The sequence below is a fragment of the Phasianus colchicus genome, chromosome 1 (assembly GCF_987193195.1).
Source record: "Phasianus colchicus chromosome 1, bPhaCol1.hap1.1, whole genome shotgun sequence".
Lineage (NCBI taxonomy): Eukaryota > Metazoa > Chordata > Aves > Galliformes > Phasianidae > Phasianus > Phasianus colchicus.
The window spans coordinates 184,689,663-184,716,264 of record NC_143436.1 but is presented as its reverse complement, the minus strand read 5'-3'; the positions used below and the strand labels follow the sequence as shown (position 1 = coordinate 184,716,264).

The following is a 26,602-nucleotide window of genomic DNA, read 5'->3' as shown; positions in this document are numbered from 1 at the left end:
AGTGCTCTGTTCTGTTTGAGTAGCTCAGGTTCTATTTAACCTGTATGCCAGTGTGTTCCAAATGGAAGAGCTGATAAGGAGCGGCCACCCGGTGCTTCTTCAGTTCTACCTAATAGAGGAAACAAACAGCCTAGAAGCTTGAAACACTGAAGATAGCTCTACTCCATCTCTGTTCCAGTCTTCAGCTGCCCCAAAATGCAGCTGACTGCTGATTTACCCCACTGCTCAGCCATGGCCCCTTCCCTTCTGCTGCCTTGAGAGCCCAACGGCAATAACTGGCTTTGTGTTGGGTCACCAGAGCTGCTGCTGTTACTATTTTAGCCAGTGTCTGCTTTGAAGTCCAGCTTTCTACATTTTTGCCTGTACTCAAGAGTTCATTTGGGCATCTTTACTCTTCTTGCTAGGTTCCAGCTGCTAGTTTTCTTCATTAACCTGGTGAGAGGCACTGAGTTTTTCCAAAATGATTGACATCACTCAGGAGGAATGATGTTTATTGGAATTTCATTTCCTAAGGAAATCATCTTTATAAGTAAACAAGTGAAGAGACTTTGCCCTTTGATGTGTCCTCAGAACAGTTTGTTGTAGCCTCTTACTTGGGCAGGGACACGGACTCTCTGCAAGCCCACCAAACCTCTGCTCTTGGAGCTTTTTGGTCTCCTGTGTGGATGATGTGAGCTTACTACTGTTCTTCTAGCTAACAAGCTGGCAAAACCAACCAACCTTCATATCCCCACCAAAAAAAATCTGAGTGTTTACAGTATTGTGGAAATCTTTTCAAGTTTCGTTGTCTGTAGAGCTTAGTCTTTGTTGTGAAGGGCTGTGCCACAACTCACACACTCAGTCTTTCATCTTTCAGGTAATGTATCCATCATTTAATCACTTTGTTGCAACATACTGCCCCTTCTTCCTCAAGGCTTTGGGCAGAATTTAATGTTTTAACAAATCTAGGATAAGAAAATTGAAGAACAATTATAGCGTGAAAGTAACTCTTAGTTTTATCTTACTATGTCCAGCATGTCAAGTTTTAACTGAAGCCTAAAGTAAATTATTAATAACAATTATTATTTAGCTAATAAGGTATCTGAAACCTAAAGTATTACAGTTCAAATTAGATCCCCCTTTTTTAGGCAATTCGAAGCAATGTAAATCTTAAATAAACCCAACCTCTTGTATGATGCATTTTTTTTCTCAACTTCTTTTTGCTTAAATATGTATTAAGATTGATTGAAAACATGAAAGTGTCAAATTCAGGAAGAAGTGGTTTCCATTAGAGAAATACCTTTTGTAACATTCCTGAATAAGTGATGGCATCTACTGTTCTTTCATTAGTGTTATGGTACTGATATTTTGTATTATATGTATCTGTATCTAACAGTGCTATTGTATGACCTTCTTATGGTTAAGCTGCAATTATCCTTTCACTGTTTCCAGCCACATTTTATTGTGTATCTTTGAGTACTTCTCAGTACTGCCTCTGACCAAACTCTGTGAGCTCCCCTGGCTGGTTGGCTGACTTGATTCAGCTCTACCAAAGAAGTCAGCTCCACCTCAGTTACCTCCTCCCCTAAATGTATCAGAGTGCAAATGGCTGCTCTGCACTACATACACCATTGCTCACCTGACTGTAATCTAGAAAGATTACAATCTGGGGACTGGGGAGCACAGGGCACATGAGGGGGGTGAATACTGCTGGAAAAGGAATGTGAAGAGAAGCTGAAAGTGCCATTTAACAGACCACTCCAGTAACCAAGGGATACTGGAGTGTATTTTCATTTTTCCCTAGGCACCCAGGGAGTATGCACTGAGTGCCTATAGAAGAGCAAGGACAAGACTTACATTATCATGGAGACTTTTGAGTGACTGTCCTTCCCTTGATGATAGACTTGTACTGCCAGTTACTGCTGGTCAATAAAGCTGATGAGGCTTTTGTAGTAACTTGGAAGATCAGCAGACGTTCCTCTGAAGAGATTTCTATCCTAGGTTAAGTGGAAAATTCTAGTTAATGTATACTAGAAAAAAAGGTGGAGATGGCTATTAAGATCTACATACTAGAAAACAAGAAAGAGACTCTTGCAATGCTACATAGCTTGCAGATCATAAAAAGCTGATTTAAATAGTGCGGTAATTGACATTTCTGAATCTGCAAGAAGCAGGATGTATTGAGATTTCTCAATGACATTATGACTCTGGGATGTATGGTTATAAATGACATCTTGTAAAGCTGGAAAGGATTTGTGCTCTATCTCTTTTCATTTTCTTCATGGTATTATTTACCTGTCCTGGATTGAAGAGGCAATGGCTCTTAAATCAGATCTAATTCAATTTTGAATTCTTGGATCTGTGACAGATGACCTGCTTATTTCCCAGCTTGTCCTTTTACTGGGACCAGATGAATATGTAATAGGTCAAAGCGATGATGTGTCTAAGAAAGATGATAAACAGAACTATAATTGCACTGCTTGGTCCAGTTTTGGTACCTCATCTGCTGTGTAGAGCTTTGAATGCTTACAAAATCCTATTGCTGCCTCTCAGAAGCTGACCAAGTAAGTCAGTAATTTCCTCCAGAATAATATGTTTAATGTTTTCAGGTAAAATGAACTTTGTACAGAATCTCTAAACGAAGCATTATAAGAAACCTCTGACCTTGAAACTCCATTTATTCTTTGCAATTCTTAACAGCTGTACCTTTAATACAATATCTTCAGAGATTTTCAAGCTATTAGAACAGATCTCATTTGGAGTCAGAAATCTCCAACTAGTATCATTTTGGATGATTTGAGCAAGTTATCTGATGAGCCATGTAATTTTTATTACATCATTCTTAGCCAAAATTTTTAAGTTGAATTAAACGTATTTTCTTCAGGTTCAAAACATAGGAGAACATTAACACTGTGATTTGCTCACACAGTGAAAGATCAGCAGCTGTGCATGACTAATCTCATATATAAAATGGAGACTCCACCTCATTTATTTTTACTATTTGTTTTCCTTTCCCTTGACACTTGTTCCAGTGAGCATTGTACATGGAGAAGAGTGACAGGGGAGAGTCCTTTCTCCTTCGCTTCCTTTCTATGAACATTTAGTAGATTGTCCAGAGAAAATAAATATGCATTCATATTAGTGATACTTAATTTTTATACTTCCATAGAGTATCTCGAGTTGAAGGGACCCATAAGGATCACTGAGTCCAATCCCTGTCTCTACACAGGATCACCTAAAAATCAAACTATGTTTCTGAGAGCATTGTCCATCCTGATAGCGCTGACAACAGACCATCTTTTTTGTTTATCCACCTTAGGACTGTTTATTCCTTCCAGCACCAATTGGTGTGCAGCAGTTTTGCAGAACTATTTAGGATTCAGTGACTTGGTGGAAGAGCTAGCAGATCGACTCAGAGCAACATGTTGCATACCAACTAAAGTTAGATCTAACAGCTGTAGAACAGTATGTTACTTAGATGTCAGAGATACTGTATTTGCATAAAACACAGAGTGCTTAAGCTATTCCGAAAGATTCATTTTGTTTTCTTCTATAGTAACAGTAGGAGATAGTTTGTGTTTAGCTTCTGAATTCTTAATGTAATGAATAATAAAATTTTCATGTACAGTAGGAAATGTTTAGTAAGGATGCAGTAATTTAGTTCTGCCAGGCTTTCAATGGAAAATGTGGTATATTTTGCTAGGATGTCAGGAAACTACAGGTGATTTTGCATGATGACTAATTCTATTACCAGTATCAGTATGCGAAGGACAGTGTCTCTCAAGAATAAAAACAGGATTTATAGAGAAAATGATGGAATGCAGCTTTATCGAGGCAACATATTTTTATCTAAACAAAATACAAAAATTCTTCCTTTTATTCCATGCCTAGAAATGATTAAATCTTCAAAATGCAGTTGGAATATGTATATATAAAGGAAATGTGTATTGAGTTTGCTGTGCTTTGACTTTCAAATATTGTAAGTAATTACTAAGCAATTCTTACTGTTAGAGTTCACAACTTTCTTTTAAAGGAAGGATATTTTCTAAATTTTTCAAAGAAACGATCAACTAGGACAGATATTTAAAAGCTTCTGTACTAATTTTATGTCCAATTATTTCTAATCTTTTAGAAATTTTAATTATTCAGGGAGGTACCAGATTGTAGGTTGAAGGAGAGGGAACACTTGTCCTTATAAGGGGTGAGAATTCTTTCCTTTATTCTGTTCTGCTTATCAGTAAGATACAGATTTTGTTTATCCATTTCCATATATCCTAGCTATTTTTCTGATATAATCATACATGGACTGATGCACTCTGTTGAATTATAGAATCACTATGGTTGGAAAGGACCTCAAAGATCATCCAGTCCAACTGTTCACCTATCACCAGTATTCCCACTAAACTATGTCCCTTAGTACTGCATCTGCACATTTCTTGAACACTTCCAGGGGTGGTGAATCCACTGCCTTTCTGGCTGCCCTGTGCTGAGTACAGGAGAGCCATCACATCTTTGCTTCTGCTGGCTATTTCTGGTACAAGCTAGGATGTCGTTTGCCTTCTTGGATGCCTGGGCACACTGCTGGCCCACATCCAACCAAGTGTCAGCGAACATCTCCAGGATATTTCTTCCACACAGGAAACTGCATGTGAAATTGTTTAATAGCCTTAGGTCAGAGAATGCTTTTTGGCTCACTGATGTCTGTCAGCCAGTGTCAGCAACACAGAGCAAATACAGGGGCAGGGCAAAATCCTGATAGGAACTGTAACCTTTGATAATGGTTATCTTCAATTACAAAAGAATCTTTGCAGTCATCTTATTGCATGGATCCTGATTGGAAAAGATTTAGAAAGGTTTTCAGCTCTTAATTTGTTTAGGATAGTGACATGTTTTTTATTGTTGGAGATATTTAAAATTGAGCAGTCTGTGTGTGTGTATGTCTTGATATCAGACATTAGGCCAATATCTACATTTATACACTAGATTTTATTCGTGCAAGAATAAAATACAGTCTTCCAGTTTTGTCTCAGCTTTGAGGGTTTTGGTGCAGCTAGATGAGTATCTTAGCGCTTTCTAAGAGCAGTGCATTAAGGTTGGTAAGGACCTCTGGCTCCATCTGGCCCAGATCCTGATCCAGCAGGGACACTCAGAGCAAGGTGCCCAGGACCACATCCAGGCTTTGGAAGATTTCCTAAGGAGGATACACAGTGCTTTTGGAACAGAGTCAGTGACTTGTCCTTTGCTTGTATCTTAACCCCACCATGTCTTTAGGTTCGATTTAGTGGATATCAGACTCTTAACTGTAAACTTTTCTAGCTTCTAAACAGGTAACATATATATGACCTCAGGGACATGGATAATTCTTGCTGCTTTTGTGGGCTCAACTAGGCTGATAACATTTTCAAATCTTGACTGTATTTGTTACCACATTCATTCTCAGCATTTGCCTGTAGTACACCTAATGAAGGAAAGAACAGGTTTATGTGGTTACCATGATATTTTGCTCATGAATGTGATTTGCTAGAATGTATAGAGTTCTAATGAATTTTTATGCTATAAGGTTTAGATTCTTTAGTTATTTCATTGAATCTTAAGATACACTGTGTGTCATTCAGTGAGAACAGTGCTGAAAGACCATGGGTCATCTACATAATTAGCAAGCATTCTTTTTTTTCCCTTTTGATTTTTTTTTTTACAAAACTTTTTGTGTAAGATTATACAATGTTGGTGTATTAGAATAGTGAGATTTTTTTTTTTTTTTTTTTGTAATGTCATGTGTAAAAGAAATTGTTATTTTTGTTTCAGTCTCTGAACTAGTCTTTTAAATAGTGGTAGTCTTTTTACATCTGTGAAATACCACTAGACACTGATTTATTTTTTTTTATATATAGTATTTTTAGGAATTATCACAGTTCTTCATTTATCAACAAAATATGTGTATTTGTCTACAAAATCTGGCATCTAGCATGTTTCTGGGATATATCAAGTAGTTTGATTTTATATAGTGATAGGAATTTTTAAAGAAGGTACTATACAAAAAAAAACTAGAAAGGAAAGTTTGTGAACAAGGTGAATGAAGCATTGCTTCAATGAAGTTCTGGTGGAATAACAATGTTTTTTTTGTTTCTTTTTCTTTCTCTTGAATTTTAGATTTATCCATGGCAGTGCAAAAATTTTCACAGTCCTTACAAGATTTCCAGTTTGAGTGTATTGGAGATGCTGAAACTGATGATGAAATTAATATTGGTAAGTATCTCATGCATTACTTCATAAATTCTTACATGTTTCTTACATTATTGGTACAGTGAGGCAAAGTACTATTTAATGGTGCATGTAACAAAAAAATGGAAAAGACTCATTAAGTGGGAAGCATGCAAGACTGTAAAAGGACTTGCCAAAAAAAAAACAACCACTAATAACCTTTGTCTTCATGATGTAGTTCAGTTCTTTGTAGTTTGAAGAATTCAGTATGAGTTTGTCATTTGTCAACTGAGTCAGCTGTGAATCTTCTAAATCCTGCTGCTGTTTCTAATTTCCAGTTTTCTTTGGGATACTGAAAGGTATGCAAGTTTCCCATGAGCTAACCTGGGTCTGGAAGAAACACTTAAGTACCTAGTAAGACGGAGGAAGTGTTTAAGGATCTAAAAACAGGAATATGTTCTTTACAACTTGTGCATTCCTAAGTATATAGTTGTCTGAGTTTTTGCCAGTAAAATTTACTAGCTGCTTAATGGTCTGTCTCTGCACACCCAGAAATTCGGCACTCACAAAACTGAACAGCTCAGCTTGTTTTGAAAGTAAGTCTCTTTAATATCTTCAAAATAATCTTTCTTCAGCAGATAGAAGAGCTAGTCCTGAGTCTGGCATTCAGAAATCCCACTACTCTTTACTCCAGAGCATTGCTGTAGTTACTGCAATGCTTTCGGGCAGCTGAGTGCTCCAGCTTCTGTTGATGAGAAACCTGGATACTGATCCATCTTCAAAATGCCTGTGTTCCGTATTGTGAGCTTTAGGTACCTTGTTCCTCCCGTGTTTCTCTCAAAACAACTGGGAGCTGGTTGTTGAAGAGTTGCTTCTAAAAATAAGTAATTTTGCAGTACAATAGGGAACGTACGATTTTTAAATTAAAAAAAAAAGAGGAATCTACATAATGCTGAGGGGAAACTACGTATTTGCTCACTTATTGATGAGCTTAAATTTTAAAATTTAAAATTGTTTTATGTTTACATTAAATATTTACTTTGTGATTTCATACAAAAGGATTTCTAAAACAGTGGAACATAACTGAAGTACTCATTTGGAAATTGATAGGGGAATATGAAAAGGGTGAAATTTAGTATTAGAATTTAGTAGTTTAGTGTGAATGTTATTCCTCTGTTGAGTTTTAAAACATTCAGAAAAATAGAAGAACATTTTTGTCCAGCACCATGAAGCACTGTATTCTAGTTTACTCAATACAGTACTTTGTCCTCTGATTTATTGTTTTTCTGATTTATTTTTTTTCTGATTTGTTAAATGCACAGATACTGAAAAGACTCATGTATGCACTTTTTTGTCATTCTGTGTGTTATGTCTTGGCTGCTAAAGTTAGCTTGTATGTATTTTATGCGTTTAAACTAAATCTACGGTATCTCAGTTGCATGTCTTAGATTTGGTTCATTTTAATTTTTCTAAAGGCATAAATTTTGCATTTAAAATGAGGTGACTGATGACAAGGAGGACTTTCATTTTACTGGTAGCCTATATGTAGAAAAGAAAAGACATTTTATTGTTTAGACATTAAACAGGCATTTAAAATTTAGAAAAAAAACGGAGTTCATGAAGCTTGACAGCTGATTTATTTCACTTGGAGCTTCAAAGAAGGGATTTCTAGCTTCTAAGGCAAGAATTGCCTGATGGATTGTCGTGTGCATCAAAGAAGCTTATAAGAGTAAAAGGTAAACTGACAGGAATCAAATACAAGTCTAACAGAACGTGACTGATACTGTGTGCTTTTATAGGATAACTCTCAATTTTTGATCTTGCTAGAGCAGTGACCTAGAATTCGTTCATATCTTTAACATGTCCCAACCAGCTCAATGGTTTCTTTTGTGTTTTTTTTTATCGTCAAACACAAGCCTTGTATATAAGAATCCTGCTCTCTGTGACTTCTTCTGCCTTCACCTCCTTTAAGAAAATCTATGGCTACAAATGCTGCTGGGAAGTTTTACTTCAGTTTCCAGTGATACTCTAACTTGATGAGTTTTGTACAAAAATACCATCTACATATGGGCTACATTCTAAAGATTTTAAAACGCATTTCTGTTTCAAGCATGCTAATATTACCTTCTGAATAAAGCTTCTCCTGACAGAATGTCATAATTTTTGTTTCTACTTTTTTCAAAAATGCATGAGGGATTTTTTTTTTTTGAACTGTAACAAATATTGGAATTCAGTTGATGGCTCTGTGATTTTTTTCTTTTTTTAAGTGAAACCGGAGTTGAAGGTTCCTGGTTCATAGCTAAGCACTCAATATATGCAGAATTGTGATACCGTTTGTCATATTTATTTTTCGTCCATTTAGTATTTCATCTAACTGTGCTTCTTATTTATTTTTTCTTTTAATTCTCATCTTTGGTTTCTGATTGTTATGATTTCTTAATAGTTATTTACAAATGTTTAATTATTTGATAGAAGTGATGCTCTTCTTTGACAAAAATGTGTTTGTAGATGTATAAAGCATTTTATATATAGTTTCTACTTTGTTGCAAGTTACCAATATTAATCTACTCAGCCGCTATCAGATGTACTATGCCCAAGCTAGAATCAGACATTTTATGCACATCCTGTAAGCTGTTCTTCTGATTTCCTTCAGTTAGCAGGCTGGCTTTACAAATCAAATACAACTTGATTTTTTACTTAAAAAAAAAAAAAAAATTGTGAATATAAAGAATTTATGCTATAAAGATTTTTCTCGAATGTTCAGAGATCTGCTGACAAATACAGTTTGTAATTAAAAAATAAATTGCTAGCACTTATTATCAGTGTTATTTCTTCCTCTTTTTTGAAATGCACATAACAGCATGTGATCCACAGTGTTACAAAGGCCATATTACTGATTAATGGAACATGAATATCAGCTTCCATGATGTGTGATTCAGCCAAGGACTCTTTATTTGTGTGATTGAAAGTTGTGCAGAAGGAGGCATCTTAGCACTAAAATCATTAACCATTAACGCTATAAAGAAGGCTTAATACAGTTCAATCTGACACAGGAGAGTTTTTCATCTTATTAACTGTGCATTCCTCAGTATTAAATAATGAATGACAGTATCAGGCCTTGCCTTTTAAAGATGTATTGCACTGTACACAGTTTCTGCCTGATATGCAATTAGAGAATGCAATGAGAGTTTTCCACCAAAAAGAAGTGTGTTTTATTTACAAGTTTCTATACTTTTAAGTAACCTAAGTTCACACATATAAGTGCAAAACTGTATTTTAAAGTGTCTTTTTTTAAATTTATTTTTTTATTTTACACTGTGCAGACATAAATAATTCAAGAAGGTTTTCACCAGCTCCTCCTTTCCTAATAGTATCCAGCTTATGTCACATAATTTCTCCTGCAGGAATCTCCCTGTTCTTATCATCCTTTCTTCTGTTTGTTATCTGGATTGTAGCTGATACAGACAAAAATAGTTAACAGTTGAGCAGAATTCTGTCATTGTTCTGTCTTGCTTCTTTAACAAGTTCTTATCTATTTTGTATCGAGATTTATCATAAATTACTAAGATTTAAAATCAGCAGTGTGAGACTTGCTCTTTGGAGTTCAAGGAAACCAAGACAAATAAATACATTCTGTTTCTTTTGTATGTTTAGGTCATCCACTGAATCTTCAGGGTAAAGCCAAACCTCAACCATGACACTGGATGCATTTTACTTAAATGTCTGTTTTACGTTAGCGTGTACTATTTAGAAAAAAGCACTGAAAGGTGTTTGTGCAGTTTTGCTAGTGATTTATATATATATATTTTTTTATCTGAAGACAAATATATATGCATAGGTTTATATTATGAAAAATGTTTCAGCTGATGCTTTCCTATCCTTAAGATAGGATGATGATGGTCTGTAAAATTGTTATTTTTAATTAAGGAACAAGGAACAGGTCAGAAGTTCTGAAATTTGCTATTTTCCTTATGGGACCTAAAGCATACAGGGGAGGAAAGACTTTTTAAAAATACTAAAAACAAAATGAAAGAAAGAAACCTTTATCAACAGGTATTTGTTAAACTCCACTGCTCTGGTCTTACGGCGCTCTTGCTTTGAGTTGAGCAACCATGCCAGAAGCTCAGTCTTCATTTTGTTTTTACTGGGCATTCAATACAGAGCTTGTCAGCAGACAAACATCCAATCATTCGAAGCAGCAAACTGATCTGCATTCAGTAATTAGTGTGTAGAAATAAAAAAAAAAAAGAAATTAAAAAAGAAAGGTCAGGATGTTTCCCTCCTCCCATTTCTTAAAGCAGTGTAAAAGGTTATTGACATTGAGACGTGACAAATGACATACTTAAATGGTACAAAGTGTGCATCATAGAATCACAGAATGGCCTGGGTTGAATAGGACCACAATGATCATCGAGTTTCAATCCCCCTGCTATGTGCAGGGTCGCCAACCAGCAGACCAGGCTGCCCAGAGCCACATCCAGCCTGACCTCCAGGAATGTGGCATCCAGAACCTCCTTGGGCAACCTGTTCCAGTGCGTCACCACCCTCTGTGTGAAAAACTTCCTCCTAATATCTAAACTAAACCTCCCCTGTTTCATCAGGGCCTTCAGAAAGCTGACTGAAAGCTCTCTAGACAATTGCAATTTTAAGCCATTGTATTTCTGTTGTATGTAGCATGCACTGGCCTCTTAAATTAGTTTGTAGGATTCAAAATTAATTTTTAAACTCCATGAAGTCATCTGCTGTCTGAATCACTTTGAAAATCATCATCTTAATTGCTGGAGGTTAACTTGGAAGTTCAGGAAAGTTCTTTTTCGATTTAATAGTCTTCCCACTTCAGTGAATTGACATTTGTAAACACATTTCTGAATGACGTTACCTAACATCAAATAATTTTAAAATGCATTCCAGTGGCTCTAGTATACTGCTGGCTTACGCCCACCAAAGAGACAGGTAGATTTTGCCACCACCTTGAAGGTGGAGCATCTGGGAGTGGATTTCATTACCATAGACATCATCTCAGTACTGTTCTTACTGCTTGAATTTGTTGACCTTGTGGAGCATTAGAGACTTGCATATTTACCAAAGGCGTTTTTCAGATGGGTGTGGGAAAGGGGTTGAATCTTAAATTAGCATAGAAAACTATTTGCGACTCTGTGTATTTGCATAGAGTGAGTGTGTGCTGTTTTTCCACAGTTACCTGCCAAGATTTGACAGCTTATTTTCTTTTATTTTTTAACTCTGATTTGAAAGAATGATTTCTGAGATTACCTTTTTAAGTGATCTGTTAAAGCAGCTACGTGCAAGATGTGAATCTGAGGACAGAATTTCCTTACTACTTCTGATGGACTATTTTTATCTACAAATGTTAAATAGTAACTAATCATGGGAGGTACTCAGCAAATGTCAGGGTGTGATGGGCCTGAAGTATTTGTTTAAAATCTGTTTCTACCATTATTTTTATTATTATTATCCTTTTTTAAATCCCTGTTGCATATTTAAACAAATGCCACCTGCTTTCAGAACGCTCTTGTTTATTGACTCCAAGGAATGATCTTAGGCTATGGCTAGGATCCCATGGGGGCTTCAAAACAGCAACTGCACCAGAAAGAAAATTTTGGCTTTCTGTGGGTCTCACACACGGATCTTGTCCTTGCTTCTGAAAGGTCAAATGTATCAGGCAGAACAGTAAAGAAAGTAATGTTGGCCTTTATTTCTGCAAGAGGAAAAGGTAAAATAGTCAACAACACATACCCTGTTTTTTCTTCTTTTCCAAAATACATATCAGAAGGTTGCTTCATTCTCTCTTAATATGTCTATTCAAATGTGAAATTTTAGACTGAGGTGACTGATAGCACCCTTTCTATCTGTCCTACCTTTCTTTTGTGGCAGGAGGAGCTGAATTTGAAATATGGATCTCCTGAGCCATTGCAGTTTACATCCTGATATGCTAAGGAAATCTAAAATTTTTTAGTGTATTGCATTGTAAACTGTAGAGTCTCAGACTGTGCTTTGCCATTGAGTTGATGCTGTTTACAGGGGTTGAGGCTGGTGATGAATAGCAATAGCTTGGTAGTTTGTTCACCCAGGCTGTGAGATATTCACCTTCAGGCTTGAACAAGCAAGATGGAGTTTTACTTCCTGAAATAAGAATCCTTAGCAGAATTTAGAATTTCAAGACTACAAAATCCTTCATCACTTTGTAGACCTGAATTCAACAAAGAAATTATGGCAAACCTAACATTTGTTTCAGTATTTGTTGATAATTTTCATCATTCAAGTGCACTAAATTTTACAAATCAAGAAAAAAAAAGAAGTATTAATGACTCTCAGCTGCATTCTGAATATATTGCTTTTCTTGTTACTTCCCCTTAATTAATTCAGCATCCACATAGAGCCACATGCAGATAAGTTTTGTACATCTGGAATAATTGTAATACCATAGTTTTCCTCTGCCATTTGAAGTATGAATGTGTGTCTGGGGAATCAGTGGTCTAGTAAGACAGACATGTAATTATGATTATTTCTAATTCTCTTGTTTTTGGAATGCTAGGACTGAGTATAACTGCTGTAGCTTAACATGTTCTATGTTGCTCCATGGTGTTTTTCCACATTGCCATGTTACTTAGCTGTTTGAAAAACTTGAGAAAGAAGTAGCAATTTTATTCTTAAAATTACAGGTTTGTATTTGTAGACAATCTATGTCATGATTTTTTATAGTGAGAACTTGCAGAGGGGAACACAAACTATAGCAGGAGGAGATTGAAGAAATTGCTAGTTTAACCAGAGCCTACCTTTTGGTCTTCTATATTCCTAAATATTCTGTGGTTCTGAACTCGTGCTTCTTCTAACATATCCTGGGCATTAGTCAGCTCTGGAGAAGTCAAATCTGCTCAAGTCAAAGGTTAGTGGCTAATTTGGTTAAGTTAAAATTTAATTCAGGCAGGATGGACTTTTACAGTGTCGGAAATCGTGCTATCCAGGTAACAGCGACAGAGTGACAGGACAAGAGGTGATGACCTTTAGTTGTGCTGGGAGGAAGGGGTTCAGGTTGGGTATTAGGAAAAAAATTATTCTCAGAAAGAGTGGTGATGCTTTGGGACAGGCTGCCCAGAGAGGCGGTGGAGTCACCGTCTCTGGAAGTGGTAAGAACTGTGGAGATGTGGTACTAAGTGGCATGGTTAACGGGCACAGTCTTTTCCAATCTTTATGATTTCATGATTATTTTCAGTGGGATCAATTCAGTCTCCAAAACTTCAGCTTGTGGAAGCACACTGAGCTCACTTCATCCTGCTGGACCAGAGTTTACACGTGAAATACTGTTCCACACCCTGCTGAACTGTGCAGCAAAGCACCTCAGGGCTGCCTTCTGTGTGCCTCCATCAGGTGGAAATAGACTGGTTTCTCTTTGGCAGATGTAATCATTTTTAACCCTAATACTGGCATAGAGATGCAGTCATGCTTAATACCACTTATCTAAAGCAGTTACTTCTTAATTCCTTGAGAACATGATGAAAAAAGGTTTATGTTTATAGTCAAAGTCTGTCAATACCTTGTTAAGTTGGTGGATGGTACCAGGAAACCTCCACTTCCTCCAGCCTAGAAGGGAAAAGATGAGAAAAGTGATACATCAATGTGTCAAATAGTTATACTTTCCTGTGTGGATAAGCGATGCATGGGATTATGCATTCAGTCCCATGTTACTATCAAACCTGAACAAACTGCTTAGATGATGTGTAATGTTTCTGCAGCCACTTCATGACATCACACTTTGGGAGGGGTGCTAACCTTCTACCTTCTAGATTTACCTTTTGATACCAAAGCCATCCCAGAGTTGTAGGTGAACCAACACATCGTTGTTCTTTCATTCTCTTTCATTCACTGTCCTTCCCTCTTGGTCTACAAACTTATGGGCCATAAAAAGTGTTTCAGATTGTGTTTGTAAGCTTCATTACAGTGAATTCCATTCTGGGGACAAAGCCTGTCTACATGCAGTGAAAGCATGTAGCTGGTACACGGAGGCCAGTCTGTCAAGTGTAAGGCTGAGCTACTGAGTCTTTAGGATTAATTCACGCTTCAGAAAACAGATTAATCTTCAAATTAAATTGCATACTTTTGAAATATTCTACTTCCATAGAACATTACTATGGAGTAGAAATATTACAGCCGCTTTTTAAATGAAGTGTTAGAAGTGTGATGGTAGTATTTGAATAATCAATTTCCTTCCCTTCCCTCATAGCGTGGCATAGACTGGCATTATAAACATTAACAGTCTTTCATAGTTCTAGGAAGTGTTTTGACTTTTATTGATCCATTTAGAGTTTTCTACTTGTTTTTGCTTTTTAAGGGTTAAAGTAGTGGGACGTGTCAGTTTACTGATATAAGTCAAATAATTGGATTGATTTAAATCGTGTAACATTGCATGTTTTCAGATTCTCTCTCTAAGCATTGTGTTTTACAAGTGCAGACCCAGAAGTTCTAAATAACCTGACTTTCTTGTGTATGTACTGAGCTGGTAAATAAACATCTGTGCGCTTTTTTGTTGACTGTTGTTGAAAAGAAGTAGAGTGGAAAGTGTGAATGTTACTGCTGAAAGTATTGTTTTAAATTTTATCTAAAACTTTTTGTTGTTGTTGTTTAAATATTTATGACACAGTAGCTACCTTTTGTAGCAAAAAAACATTAAAGTATGAAATTTTTAGGTGGCTTTAGATATATTACACTATCAAAGGTTGGTTTCAGTAAAATTCTACATTGAGGAAAAGGATCTTTACTTTTAACAGAGGCCCTCCATTTTATGCTTTACATATATTTAGAAAAAATCACTAAATTCCATGATATATTTATTTATTAAATTTTGCAAGATGAAAATACTCTTGAGTTAAAATTCCAGTTGCCTAATACAGTATGCATATGTTATATTGTGCTTGCAAATCGATCTTGCAGAGTTTTGGGCTTCGATGAGGCTCAGGTCTTGATTCACTCCTTGATTTGGTTTGATTTAGATGTATATGTCCATCACGCTTAGTCAGGAGCTTCCATGTGCTCTTGCTGGCCATCTCTGCTGGGTTTTTTGGCTTTCTAGTGTGACCAAACCCAGAAGAATGTTCAGATGAGTGTTTGACCTGGCAGCCAGCCGGCAGCAGAAAATCTTTTAAACGACTTCATGGGGAACACTCTCTTAAAAAGTTATAGGGACTGAATGCCATAAACCCGTGGAGGTCAAGCAGTGGGAATGTTACTAAATCTTTGAAAGTTTAAATTTCTGTATTTGTCTTCGTGGGGAATGTGGAACACCTCAGTCTGAGTGTTGCAGAAAGCCCATGGGCTTCAAATTCTGACACAGAACAAAATACACTGCATCTACCTGTGAATACAGTGCTTTAACTTAAATGAAATAGAGAAAATCTTTTATATATATATATGTATATATATATATAAAAGACTATATATGTTTGTTTACCTTTAATTGCACAGATTTTGGTAGCTGTGCTCTGGTTAGATTCTGTGCTCACTAGTGGGTAGGGAAAGAGGTCTCCTCTTGTAAGGACAGCACGTAGTCCCTAAAGCATAGCTCAAGTATAAGTCTTGATTCTGTGGCTTTGTTGCTTCCTGATTTTTGTAATTTTTTTTGCAGAAGTTTAAATGAAGCATAATTCATCTCTCTGTGTGTCTCTTTCCATACTTTATTTTCTGGTATATGATGGTTTTATTTGGCAAATTCAGAAAGCACACTTATTTTCAAGAACTGAGAAAAAAATTGGCAAAATACCTTTCCCCACAATTCCAAGTGGAAATGGCCACAGGAAGAAAGATCACCACTTAAAGTTGTGCTCTCTGGGAGAGTTGAACTCTCACAGCAACTGCTGCTATTTATTTTTCTTACAGATATTTCTGTATTAAGTCACAATAAGACATCCTTGAAATTGGGTTCAATCTTTTATTTTGTTTTTAGTTAATCACAGTGAAAAATTCCAAGTTTGGATTAGGTGCTTCAAAATCTGAATGATGAAAATAAAAGGAATGATATTAATTGATTAAAAAAAAACCTTTGGGTTAAATTTTCACAAGTTTGCTTATCGTATTAAATACTAAGTGGAGAGTGAGGATGTTCATTTACTGAGTCTGAAGTTGCCTCACACTGTCCATTCTGCACAGGGCGAGGTTCTGTTGAGAGGAGAACCGAGCAGGTGGAGTTCCCCATACCTTTGTGCATGTTCCCACAATGGAATTCTTCAAAGCAATTTGTGGTTACTGGGATTGTGAATTTAAACCTCTGCTAGCAGAATTTGCCATCAGCTTGACAGTCTCTATTGGTATTTCCATGTTGTTTTAAAACCTGTATGTTTGAATCTTTGCTTCAGGCCATATCTTTGACTATGAGAAGTGCATTTCTTTGTGTTATGGGATGATACAGATAGGGTTGATTCTGTTCATCTGGGGGCTGTGGTACATGTAAACACTGATTGAAGGAATGCACAAATTGCTTATTACAGATTCATAAGATCTGATTTCCAGATTAGGGCAGTATAATGCCAAATGGTGCTTAAGGAAGCTATTCCAATATTGCTTTTCCAAACTTAAACAGCACTGATACCCTTTGAAGAGATGAGACATTATTTTGCTCTTCAACTTTCTTTTTTTTAATCCTGTCCTTTTCTGAATGGAAACTTCTGACATAACTTTCGACACTGCTTCTCTGCTAAGTGCTAAACCGTATTGGACAGGGTTTTAGTTACAAACTGAAATTAGCATAAATACATAAGCAATATTATCTTAAGCTGAAAGAAAACAGTTACTCTGTTGCCTTGAATATCTTGGGAATGAAACCCAGAAAACCATGACATTAGTAAGAAAAGCAACAATTTCAAATCCCTTCACCTTGCTCTCCCATCACCTTCCTTTGTCTTCTTACCTGTTTTCCCAGTAAATATTATTTATGGTACAGATTTGAACTGAATTTTCTCCAAAAATACTGCTACTTTGAAAGTGGGGGAAGTGTAGACCTGTGGTACAAAAGTGGCAGAAGAAATAGTAGCAGTCATTGCACAAAAGATTTATTATTCAGTGAGTTTGCAGACTGAGGTGCAACATGTTCCCATTAGGCTAAACTGCATTTGTAATTCCATTTAAAGCTGTAGGTAACTGTATGCTTTCAATGTTTTATAGGCTTTATTCAGTAAAAAAAAAGGGTGAAAAAGAATTCTGAACCAATCAGTCCAGGTTGTGATGGTGATAAAGGAAATCTCAGTCCTGTAAGATAGAGGTCTATTTAAATTCATAATCAACATATTGAAAAATAAAGTGAATTTGGGGCTTTGGGGGCTGTGTTTCAGATTTGGATTTGCCACAGTGGTTACGTTTTGAGACATGTAGTTTAGTTACCTTCAGAGAGATGCTGCATATCCCACGTGGCTTTAATAACAGCCCTGGTTCCTGCTGTGAATAAAATACTGAGAAAGCAAGTTATTGTGTCTCTATTTCAGATACTTGTGGTGGCTTCTCAGTGTTAATCTGAAATCTGTGATTTTTGGCTTTTTCTGCTCAGGAAACCATCTGTTGCTTCCCTTATCCTACATTCCCCCTCCCTTTCCACACACTTTTTCAGTATGGCTTAAAGCCACAGAAAGAAACATGGAAATTTTATTTGGTGTTGTGGCTTTTGAAAAACTTATTGAAATAGCATTTGTGCCTACAAATAAAACTTGTCATTAAAAGTTCTGGAAATACTTCTGTGAAACATTAACTATTTAAGAATACATTTAGTTGCATTTCAGAAGTGGAAAAGAAAGTTTTATCTCCCAGCCCTCCTGCCTACACTTACGTTTGTTGTGATTTGTCACTGAAGTCTAGTAAACTAGCGTTAATCCTTAGGAAATTTCCTTATGGGTCTGATATCCATTTTGATTTCTGATGTGGTAATATGTTACTGGGAAAACTCCCTGGAGGCATTAGTTGCTGCGTGTGCTCCAGCAGGAGTTCAGAGCCTGCTGTGTCAGTGCTAGTGGTGACTGGTCTGTGGGGGTCATGCATTTGGCTGATCCTCTTGCCAATAGGGCTGGGTGCAGGGAGCTGGCATTGCCACAGTCAGCTCATGAAGATGTAAATTTCTGCCAACATTGCACATTTTTTGCACATTTGCTGGACTAGATTGTCTTAATAAGTAACACATACAGCACAATGTGTTTCTGTTTGTATGTTTTCTCTATCCTGGCATTCACAGACCTGAAAGATGATGGTAATAGATTCTTAAAATACTATAAAATCTTGTTTAGTGTATGGTTTAGAGTATTTGAGTATTGCCTACTGATTATTTAAAATGGCCTGTTTGATAACCGTACGTTAAACTCTCCATTTCACAGAAGAGAGTATTTACTTCAATTCTGTCTTCCACAGTAACTTTCCACTCTCTCTCTCATTGAACATTACCTTTTAAACTTGGTGTTATGTCTTTGAGTTCACTTTGAATTAGATTATATACTGAATATATAGATTTTGCATTGAGTTGATTTTGAGTTAGATTATTTAACCTTATATACCCTTCACTCATTAAATACAGACAGTATCATACCTAATGTGTGCAACATTTAGCAGTGCAGCTCAACACTGTATGGTGGTATTGAGCCAATTATTGGTAGAGTAGCTTCAAAAATCTCCCCAAGTATATTGTTTCCAGGTGATGTGTTCTCTACACAAGTATATAATAAAAGATTCATTAAATTTGTTTTCCCTGTAGACCTCAGGGTTGATTCCAGTACAGTAGATGAGAATTCTAAATCATAAAGGAAGCATATTCTTAATAATCCATTTTATAAATTCAGATAAAAGAATTTTTATCCTTTGTCTTCTCTCTCACAGTCCTTCACTAAACTTAAGTTCTCTTTTGAATATGCAGGTGCGCATGTCTGTAGAGCTGTATGGTATGTTTGAAATGTTCAGGATGAAAAAAGACACAAACCCACTCAGTTTTGGAGGAGAAAACATTGTTGATCTTTGCCATCAGGCTTTAAGCTGTTTGATACTGTTTGTTTGCTTCCTTGTGAAGCAAATGAATTAAAAGACTTTAAAAATAAAATAGTAGAGGCTGCTTGTCCTGAACAAGGAAAATTTTGCAACAAATTCCTACTGGGTTGAGAACACTCCAGAGAAAACAACTGGTGACCAGTTTTAATGATGAATGTGATGAATGAGACCATGAGTATAGAGCAGTAAATGCACAATTGTTTTTACGTATTGGAAGTTGTCTTTTCAAAGATATCATTTCTATCATAATACAAATGCATCTTGCAAATCCTTTGAATCGCCCTTAAATAAGAAGCAGACTGTACAACTATTTGGATTCCATACGCTAATGATTTGGAAGGAAACGTGTTACTAAGTTGATTAAGTCAGAACTTTGTGTTACTTAAAGCAGCCCATCAATAACAATTGTTTTGTGAAAATAATTGAAATACCTTATTATAAAATGTTAGTTTACATATTGTACTCTGCATTACCATTTTGTTTTCAGCATTTATTTCTTAACAGCGTATTCCCATGACATTTCCTCTTGTAAAGTAATTTGACTCTTCCTCCCTCCCACACCCTTTTGTATTTACAAAGTTCACTTTAATCCCTCTGAGTGTATTCTGGTTAAAAACAGCATGTTGCAGTTTTAAGAAAGGGTTGTGACGTTTGGGTGGAACTCATGGACTTTGTGACAGACAGAAATAGGACACGTTTAACACACATGATTCTGATTTCGAAATCTTCTATTTTTTAATTACACAATGTATCTCAAATTATTACTGCAGGAACATTTGTGAGTCCCTTATTTGCTGTGGAGCTAAACTGCTGAGCTCTTCTTGGGAAGGTCCAGTGCCATGTATTGAGAGCTGTGTTAATCCCTCTGTTGTCCATCAGAGTACTCAAATGAGGCAGAATTACCACATACATGCGAGCAAAGGAGGTTTGTACAGAAGGAAGAAAGAAGGGAAAAGGGGCAGGGGACCTCCTGCTTACTCAAACATAGATGAAATTCTCTGGGGACATACTCTGTTTATAATGATATCAGGCTTATACATCCTATGGAAAGAAGGGTGTGTTGTTACAAAAGATTCAGAATTACTGCAGTACTGATTAGTGTTGTAGGGTAGCTAGTGGTGGTTTTTTTGTGTTTTTTTTGACACATGATGCTTATGCAGTGCAATTGCAAGGACAGGAGAACCACCAAAGCCACCAGAGACATCCCTGTGGCTGAGCTCCATCTGTGTACAGGCAGTACATCTGTCAGTACTCTCTGAAGTACACAGTATGCTTGTTATTTTCCCCTGCATACCTCCTGTGCTGAAAGGGATGCTCAGCAAAAACAAAATATGTTTGAGTGGTGGACAGTGTAGTCAGTACTGATGTGAAGATGCCTCAGCAGCACCAGAATTTCTAGAATCAGAGACAAACCTTACTTTCTTGCTGCGGTAGAATGTAAGTTCTCTGCTCCTAATGAAAATTTGACCTTAATAATCTACCCCAAAAATGAGGCAATGGGGATAGGAGGATATCAGCAGCTTCTCAGTCTTTAACTTTGGCATTGTATAGGGGTTATGTTAGTAACTTAAGGTTTTGCTTGATGCGTATCATACTAATAAATTTGTACACCTACAGAACATATTTTCCATTCTTTTTTTCTCTGACTGACCTGCTTTTATTTACATCCTATGCATAAGTTTTGACTTAGAAGTTAAAAACTCGCTGGTTTAGCCATGAAATAAAAAGCTGCCTCAAAACCTTCTCTTACTGCTTTTATTTTATTTCTTTTTTGCCATCTTTCTACTCAGTTTCTGGTTCCTACTGTTCATTATTTACTAACTTTTTGTGCTTTAAACACTGAATGTTTTCTTACCAGAGAGCATATTTTATTTCTTCTCACCTATATTATTTTTTTCTTGTTCCTAACCTTTTCCATATGATTAATGCAAAGACCTAGTCATTTATTATGGAGCTGGGAACAGGCAGTGTTTGTGCTTGGCTAGTAAAAGCTGCAGTGTTAACATTCTCATTACAGATGATGCTGAAAGAAAATTTCTAGAGACTTTGTTGTAATAAGGATGGTTTTAATGATGTGATCAGAAGAATAAGTGAAGAGTACCATGAAGTTTGATGTGGGTGGGGAAAACTGTTATTTCAGTAGGTTTTGGGTCTTGTTGTTTCCACAAAGATATGATGCTAAGCATTATAATTTCTTTTTGAAATAATTTCTGTCATTGTAAGTGACTCTGCAATAAAACACACAAAAAAGGAGAGAGGGATGAAGTCTTAACATGTGACTGCAGGAACACATCATCTTGCGGTTAAAAATGACCAATTATTTCACTGAAATAATCTGGAAACAATTTATCTTGCTGGCTTTACTAGAAATTCAGCTTTTTTTTCTGCAGTGCATTTGAATTCCCTGAGTAGGTAGTAAAACTCAGCATGTTTTATTTAGCTTATTTTTTTCTTTTTTTTTTTTTTCGTTTTTTTCCTTTTTTTTTTTTTTTTTTTTTTTTTTTGTGGTGAGTAAAGAATCACTGCCACAGGTGTAAAGGAGGAGCTGGCTCTGTCCTGTTTTATACTGGCAAGGTTATAGTTTCTTTTTAAATTCTGGGGTTACTAACATAAAAAAACAGTAAACAATTTGTGTGTTCTGGTTGTTGCTTATTTTGGTTTTAGGGTTGTGTGAATGGGAGCATAGATACTTTACCTGATAGTAAACAGATGTCACAGAATCAAAGGATCACAGAACGGTTTGGATGACCTTGAAACCCATTCTGTTCCAATCCACTGCCATGGGCAGAGACACTTCCCACCACCTCAGGCTGCCCAGGTCCTCATCCCTCCTGGCCTTGAACATCTCCAAGTATGGGTCATCCACAGCTTCTTGTGGGCAGCCTGTGCCAGTGCCTCACCAGCTTCAACTCTCTGTTACTTCCTCATCCGTTGACTTAACCAGTCAGTTAGCTATTTCTTTACTTGATTTTGACAGGTGAGATATTATGAGGTGACTGTAAGTGATTGAGCTAACTCAGCGCACAGCAGACCAAGGTCTTGATGTCAGACGTAACTTTGAGCTTAAAGGCTTATCCAGAAGACCTAGAATTCCTCTTACTGAAAACGTGCCAAAATTTATTTTCTGGCACTTGTGATCTGGGGGAAAAGTCTTATAGGAAAAGGCTTGAGACCCAACATGATGACTGTCTAACTGTGTTTGTGCTGAACAGAGAGCTCATGAGTGATGATGGGAAAGATTTGTTGGCAAATAATGAACTGGAGGGCAAGACGTGTAGGTGTAATGTTATAGGTGCAAACAATAAACAAGGTGAGGTCTTGGCAGAAGAAACTGGAACAAACAGTAAAGTGTTCTTTGGCTGTAAGAAGTTAAAAGTGAACAAGAAGAATGCAGAGGTGACCACTGCAAGGTCCTGCTGAGATAAAGCAACAGCTTGGAGATGATCCAGCAACTTAAGTAGCAATTTGTGTGTGCTCAAAATATGCTTATAGAAAGCTAGGTACTGATTCCATTTTAGGAAGTGAGAGAATACAGCAGATCCTCAGAAAAATCTACTTAATCAATTTTTTCAGGGATTGAGCCGCATTATTAGAGCAACGAATTTGGTAAAAGCACTTAAGAAGATGGAAAAAATAGTTGTGGTCGTTTTATATTGATAGATGACTAAGGTTCATCACACTGCTCAGTGAAGTAGAGAGAAAAAATATAGTGAGGAAAGGCTTGTAAGGACAATGAGATCACTAATTACCTAAACAGAAAGAAAAACAGACTCAGCACAAGAAAATTAATGTAGCAGGAGGCCATAAATCAACAGATTGAAGTATTGAGAACCGAAAACAAACTAAACAAATCCCCTATGGCTGGCAGCTCCCTCAGCCCTCATGCCCCACTGTGGGTTCCTCTCCATGGGCTGCAGCTCTGGTCTGGGCAGCTCCTGCAGGGGTATCCATGGGCTGTGCATCCTTCAGCCATCATCCACTGCTGCATAGTGGGCTCCTCCATGGCTGCACGCAGAGATGTGCTCCATATGGTGCCTGTGGGCTGTAGGGGGACAGCCTGCTTCTCCATGGGCCTCTCCTGGGCTGTAGGGAACTGCTGCTTTGTGTCTTGAGCATCTCCTGTCCTCATGTGCTGACCCTGGGGGTTGCAGGGCCGCTTCTGTCCCATCTCTCACCCCTCTCTCCCAGCTGCAGTTGCACAGCACTGATTCCCCCCCTCCAATCTGCTCTCCCAGAGGTGCACCCGGCATCACTCACGGCTCAGCTCTGCCCAGCGGTGGGTCCCTGTGGGAGCAGCTGGAGCTGCTCTGCTCTGACGTGGGGCAGTGCTGGGTGCTGCTCACAGAACCACTGCTGCAGTTCCCCAGCTACCAACACCTTGTCATCTAAACCCAGTACAACAGTAAAGAGGACAGCAGTTTTGTTAGCATACTCTCAGAAGCTATGAAGTTTGTATTTTTCTTTCTTTCAAGCCTGTTCTTTCAAAAATTCCACAAGTTTTGTTCCGATTTTTAACTGCCCTTAATCACCGCACCCCTCTTTGGATAATGTCAGGTTCGTTGAGGGAAGCTCTCAGGAGAAGGTCAAAGGATCTACTTTGCTTTCAAATATTGATTCTCTTCTGACTCTTTGTCTGTGGAACGGTGATACTGAATTCTCAATAACCCATATTCCTTTGAAAAGTAATATAAATAGCCAGACAGGAGTTTTGTAGAGAGGTTTGTACCGCATGTTTCATAAGAATGAGGCCTTAAGACTTTGGAGCATTTTCCATTTTCTTACCAAGTTTTATGAGTTAAGGCTTTCATCGTGTTCCTGTTGACATCCAGAATTGCCCTTGGACTGATATTTGAAAGCAACTTTGAGCAAGGCTTCTCTCGATTTTAGCAGAATTCTTCTGCAATCTTGACTTTCAATTTTTCACCTTAATATTTATCATTACTCTTTGGAATTTTTGTGGCTGCACTGTAATATGAGAAACTCAAGATTTTTCTTTGCAGTCTCTTTTTGCTGTCTGATGTTGTGGCTGAATGTAAAATTCTTTGTTTCGAGACTGGGCTTGGCATCTTTCAGAATAATCTGTTTGCCACATTCCTTTTAAAACGTCTTTATTTTTTTTAATACCTGACAGTGCTCAGATTCCTTTCCTCTGTACTGCTGGCCTGCTACTCACTTCGGTCTTCGTGTCATTTAATGAATACTGACTGTAGGGAAGTTCTATGTAAGAATTGTATCTTATAGCTCCAGCATCAGTCCAGTTAACAGATTTGCCTGGTCTTAAATAAAAAGGTGACCTTTTTATTGTGGTTTACTTTTCAGCTCAGTCACTGAAAGAGTTTGCACGGCTCCTGATTGCTGTAGAAGAGGAAAGGAGACGACTGGTAAGTTTGGTAGCAAAAATGTTTGCATTGGGCCTCCTTTTATATAAAATAATGCCTTTTTCCATTCGTCTTGAAATGCATTTTTTAATTAATTTATTTTTTTTAATTTGTGTATTACTTGAAATTGTGCAAAGGCAAAAATGTGCTAACTTAGACTTCAGCAGTTTTATATGGGTTGTTCAGCCAAATACTTTGCATCAGTCCAAAACTGTTCTCTTTTTTTTTTTTTTTTCAAAATAGGCTTTTTATGCTGCTGGACCTTTCCTTTTTCCTATTCTGCCATATTAGTCACAAGGTGCAATAAACTAAACTGTAAACAAATATATTGGAATGGAAATAAAGATCAGTACTTTGGTTTAATAAAATAATTCTTATAGTACGCACAATAGTAATCAAAATGTGATATGTTAAGAAGAAACCAGATTTATCACCTCTGAGAGATTTGTGCACAATATATTATAGAACAGGCTGTCAGATTTGTCCTTTGTTGAATTATTTGTATTCCCTTTGTTTCCATACTTAAGAGTCAACAGTATGCATTCATTTACATTTCTCTTCTGATGTAGCTTTGTTAAAGAAGTTTGAAGTGTATTCTCTTACAAGGTTTTTTTTAATAAGTTCCACGTGAATCACACAACCGTTTTTCTTCGATGTCAATCACAAATAAAGAAATTTGAAGGATTTACCTCACTAGGGGGATTTCTTAAAATATTGTACAAGATGAATCATCACAGATCTGACCTCTGACTGTGTCTGTCCTTGTTTCCCTTTCACTTATGAGTACACAGGGAGGTGAAAGATAAGATTTTCTGACTCAGATTTGGGGAAATTTATTATTCCAGGAAGAACCTTACTTAAGGCTTTCCTGTTCCTTGGAGCATAGAAGACAGAGAGTAGGTCTCCCACTACTTCCACTTATATAAATATTCTAAAGTAGCAAAATGATAAATGCTCATATGGTAGAGTTACATAGTTACTATAATCTAAACTTATAAAAGGGTTGATGAAAATTCTGCTGATTTTAAATTTATTGTGGGTTTATTTGGAACAGAGAGAGAGATTGGGAAGGTAAGTGTTCAGAACTGACCACCTTAAAGCATTTTTACCAGGATGCATATTGATGACTCATTTAAGCAGCTTTTCAAATGAATAATTTTCCCATTTAAGTTAAAGATTATTTGAGTTAACTATGAGAAAAAGGAAATGCAATGAAAAGGTGAAGCTTTTATTTTCCAAAGCGATTAATCTTTCCCAGTATGTGTACGTAATTTCCCTTGATTTTATTCTTTATTCTTTTTCACTTTTTTCACTTTTAGAAGTGTCTGGCCTCCGTGTATTTTACAATTTGATATTATTGAAGTGTTTTACTTGTTTATCTTGTAGAAAAGCCATTAGAGGGGAAACAAAACCCCTAATGTTCTTAAGTGAAAAAGAAACAGTCAGATAGATACTTGTCATTTTTTTTTTTGCTGTGAATTCAGTGAGTATGCATGAATTGAATTGCTGAGCTGTTGGATCCCATTGCAGGGTCAGAGACTCGGGTAAGATTTCAGTCTTATGGAAAAATATTTTGCAAGTTGCTACAGATTTAGTAGAATGCAGTCATCAAATCACTGTAAACCAAGTAGAAAATAGATCATAAATACTCTGGACTTGATGGGAAATCATCCACATCCAGCATTTTGAAGGGTTTGAAAACAGTACCATTCTTTTTCTTCAAACTGAATGCACATGCTGAGGTATTCTTGAACATACAGATATGTCAGTGATACTTGCATAGGAGAATTCAGCAAATCGGATTTGTCAAATTTGACAAAATTTTGGTCTTCCTGTTGCTAGAATTCACTTAATTATTCTTGCATTGAATCTTCCTAAAATAGTTGGTCATGTTAGAGAGACCCCAAGGCTTGAGAAAATTACTTGCAGGATAAAACCAAATTGTCTAGATTGCTACATAGCTTTTGTGCTCAATCTATTCTTCACGGGTAAATTTCAGAGGTGAAAAAGACAGTTTGCTC

The 26,602-nt window shown here is 36.8% G+C and overlaps 1 protein-coding gene across 1 annotated transcript in view; it reads left to right on the top strand.

Annotated features, from left to right (window-relative positions):
- ARHGAP42 (Rho GTPase activating protein 42) overlaps window positions 1-26,602 on the top strand; it is a 160,101-nt gene that overhangs the window by 28,110 nt on the left and 105,389 nt on the right. The window contains exons 2-3 of the mRNA XM_031616148.2: window positions 6,130-6,225; window positions 24,523-24,584. Coding sequence (XP_031472008.1) covers window positions 6,130-6,225; window positions 24,523-24,584 — 158 coding nt within the window. The remainder of the gene's footprint in view (window positions 1-6,129; window positions 6,226-24,522; window positions 24,585-26,602) is intronic.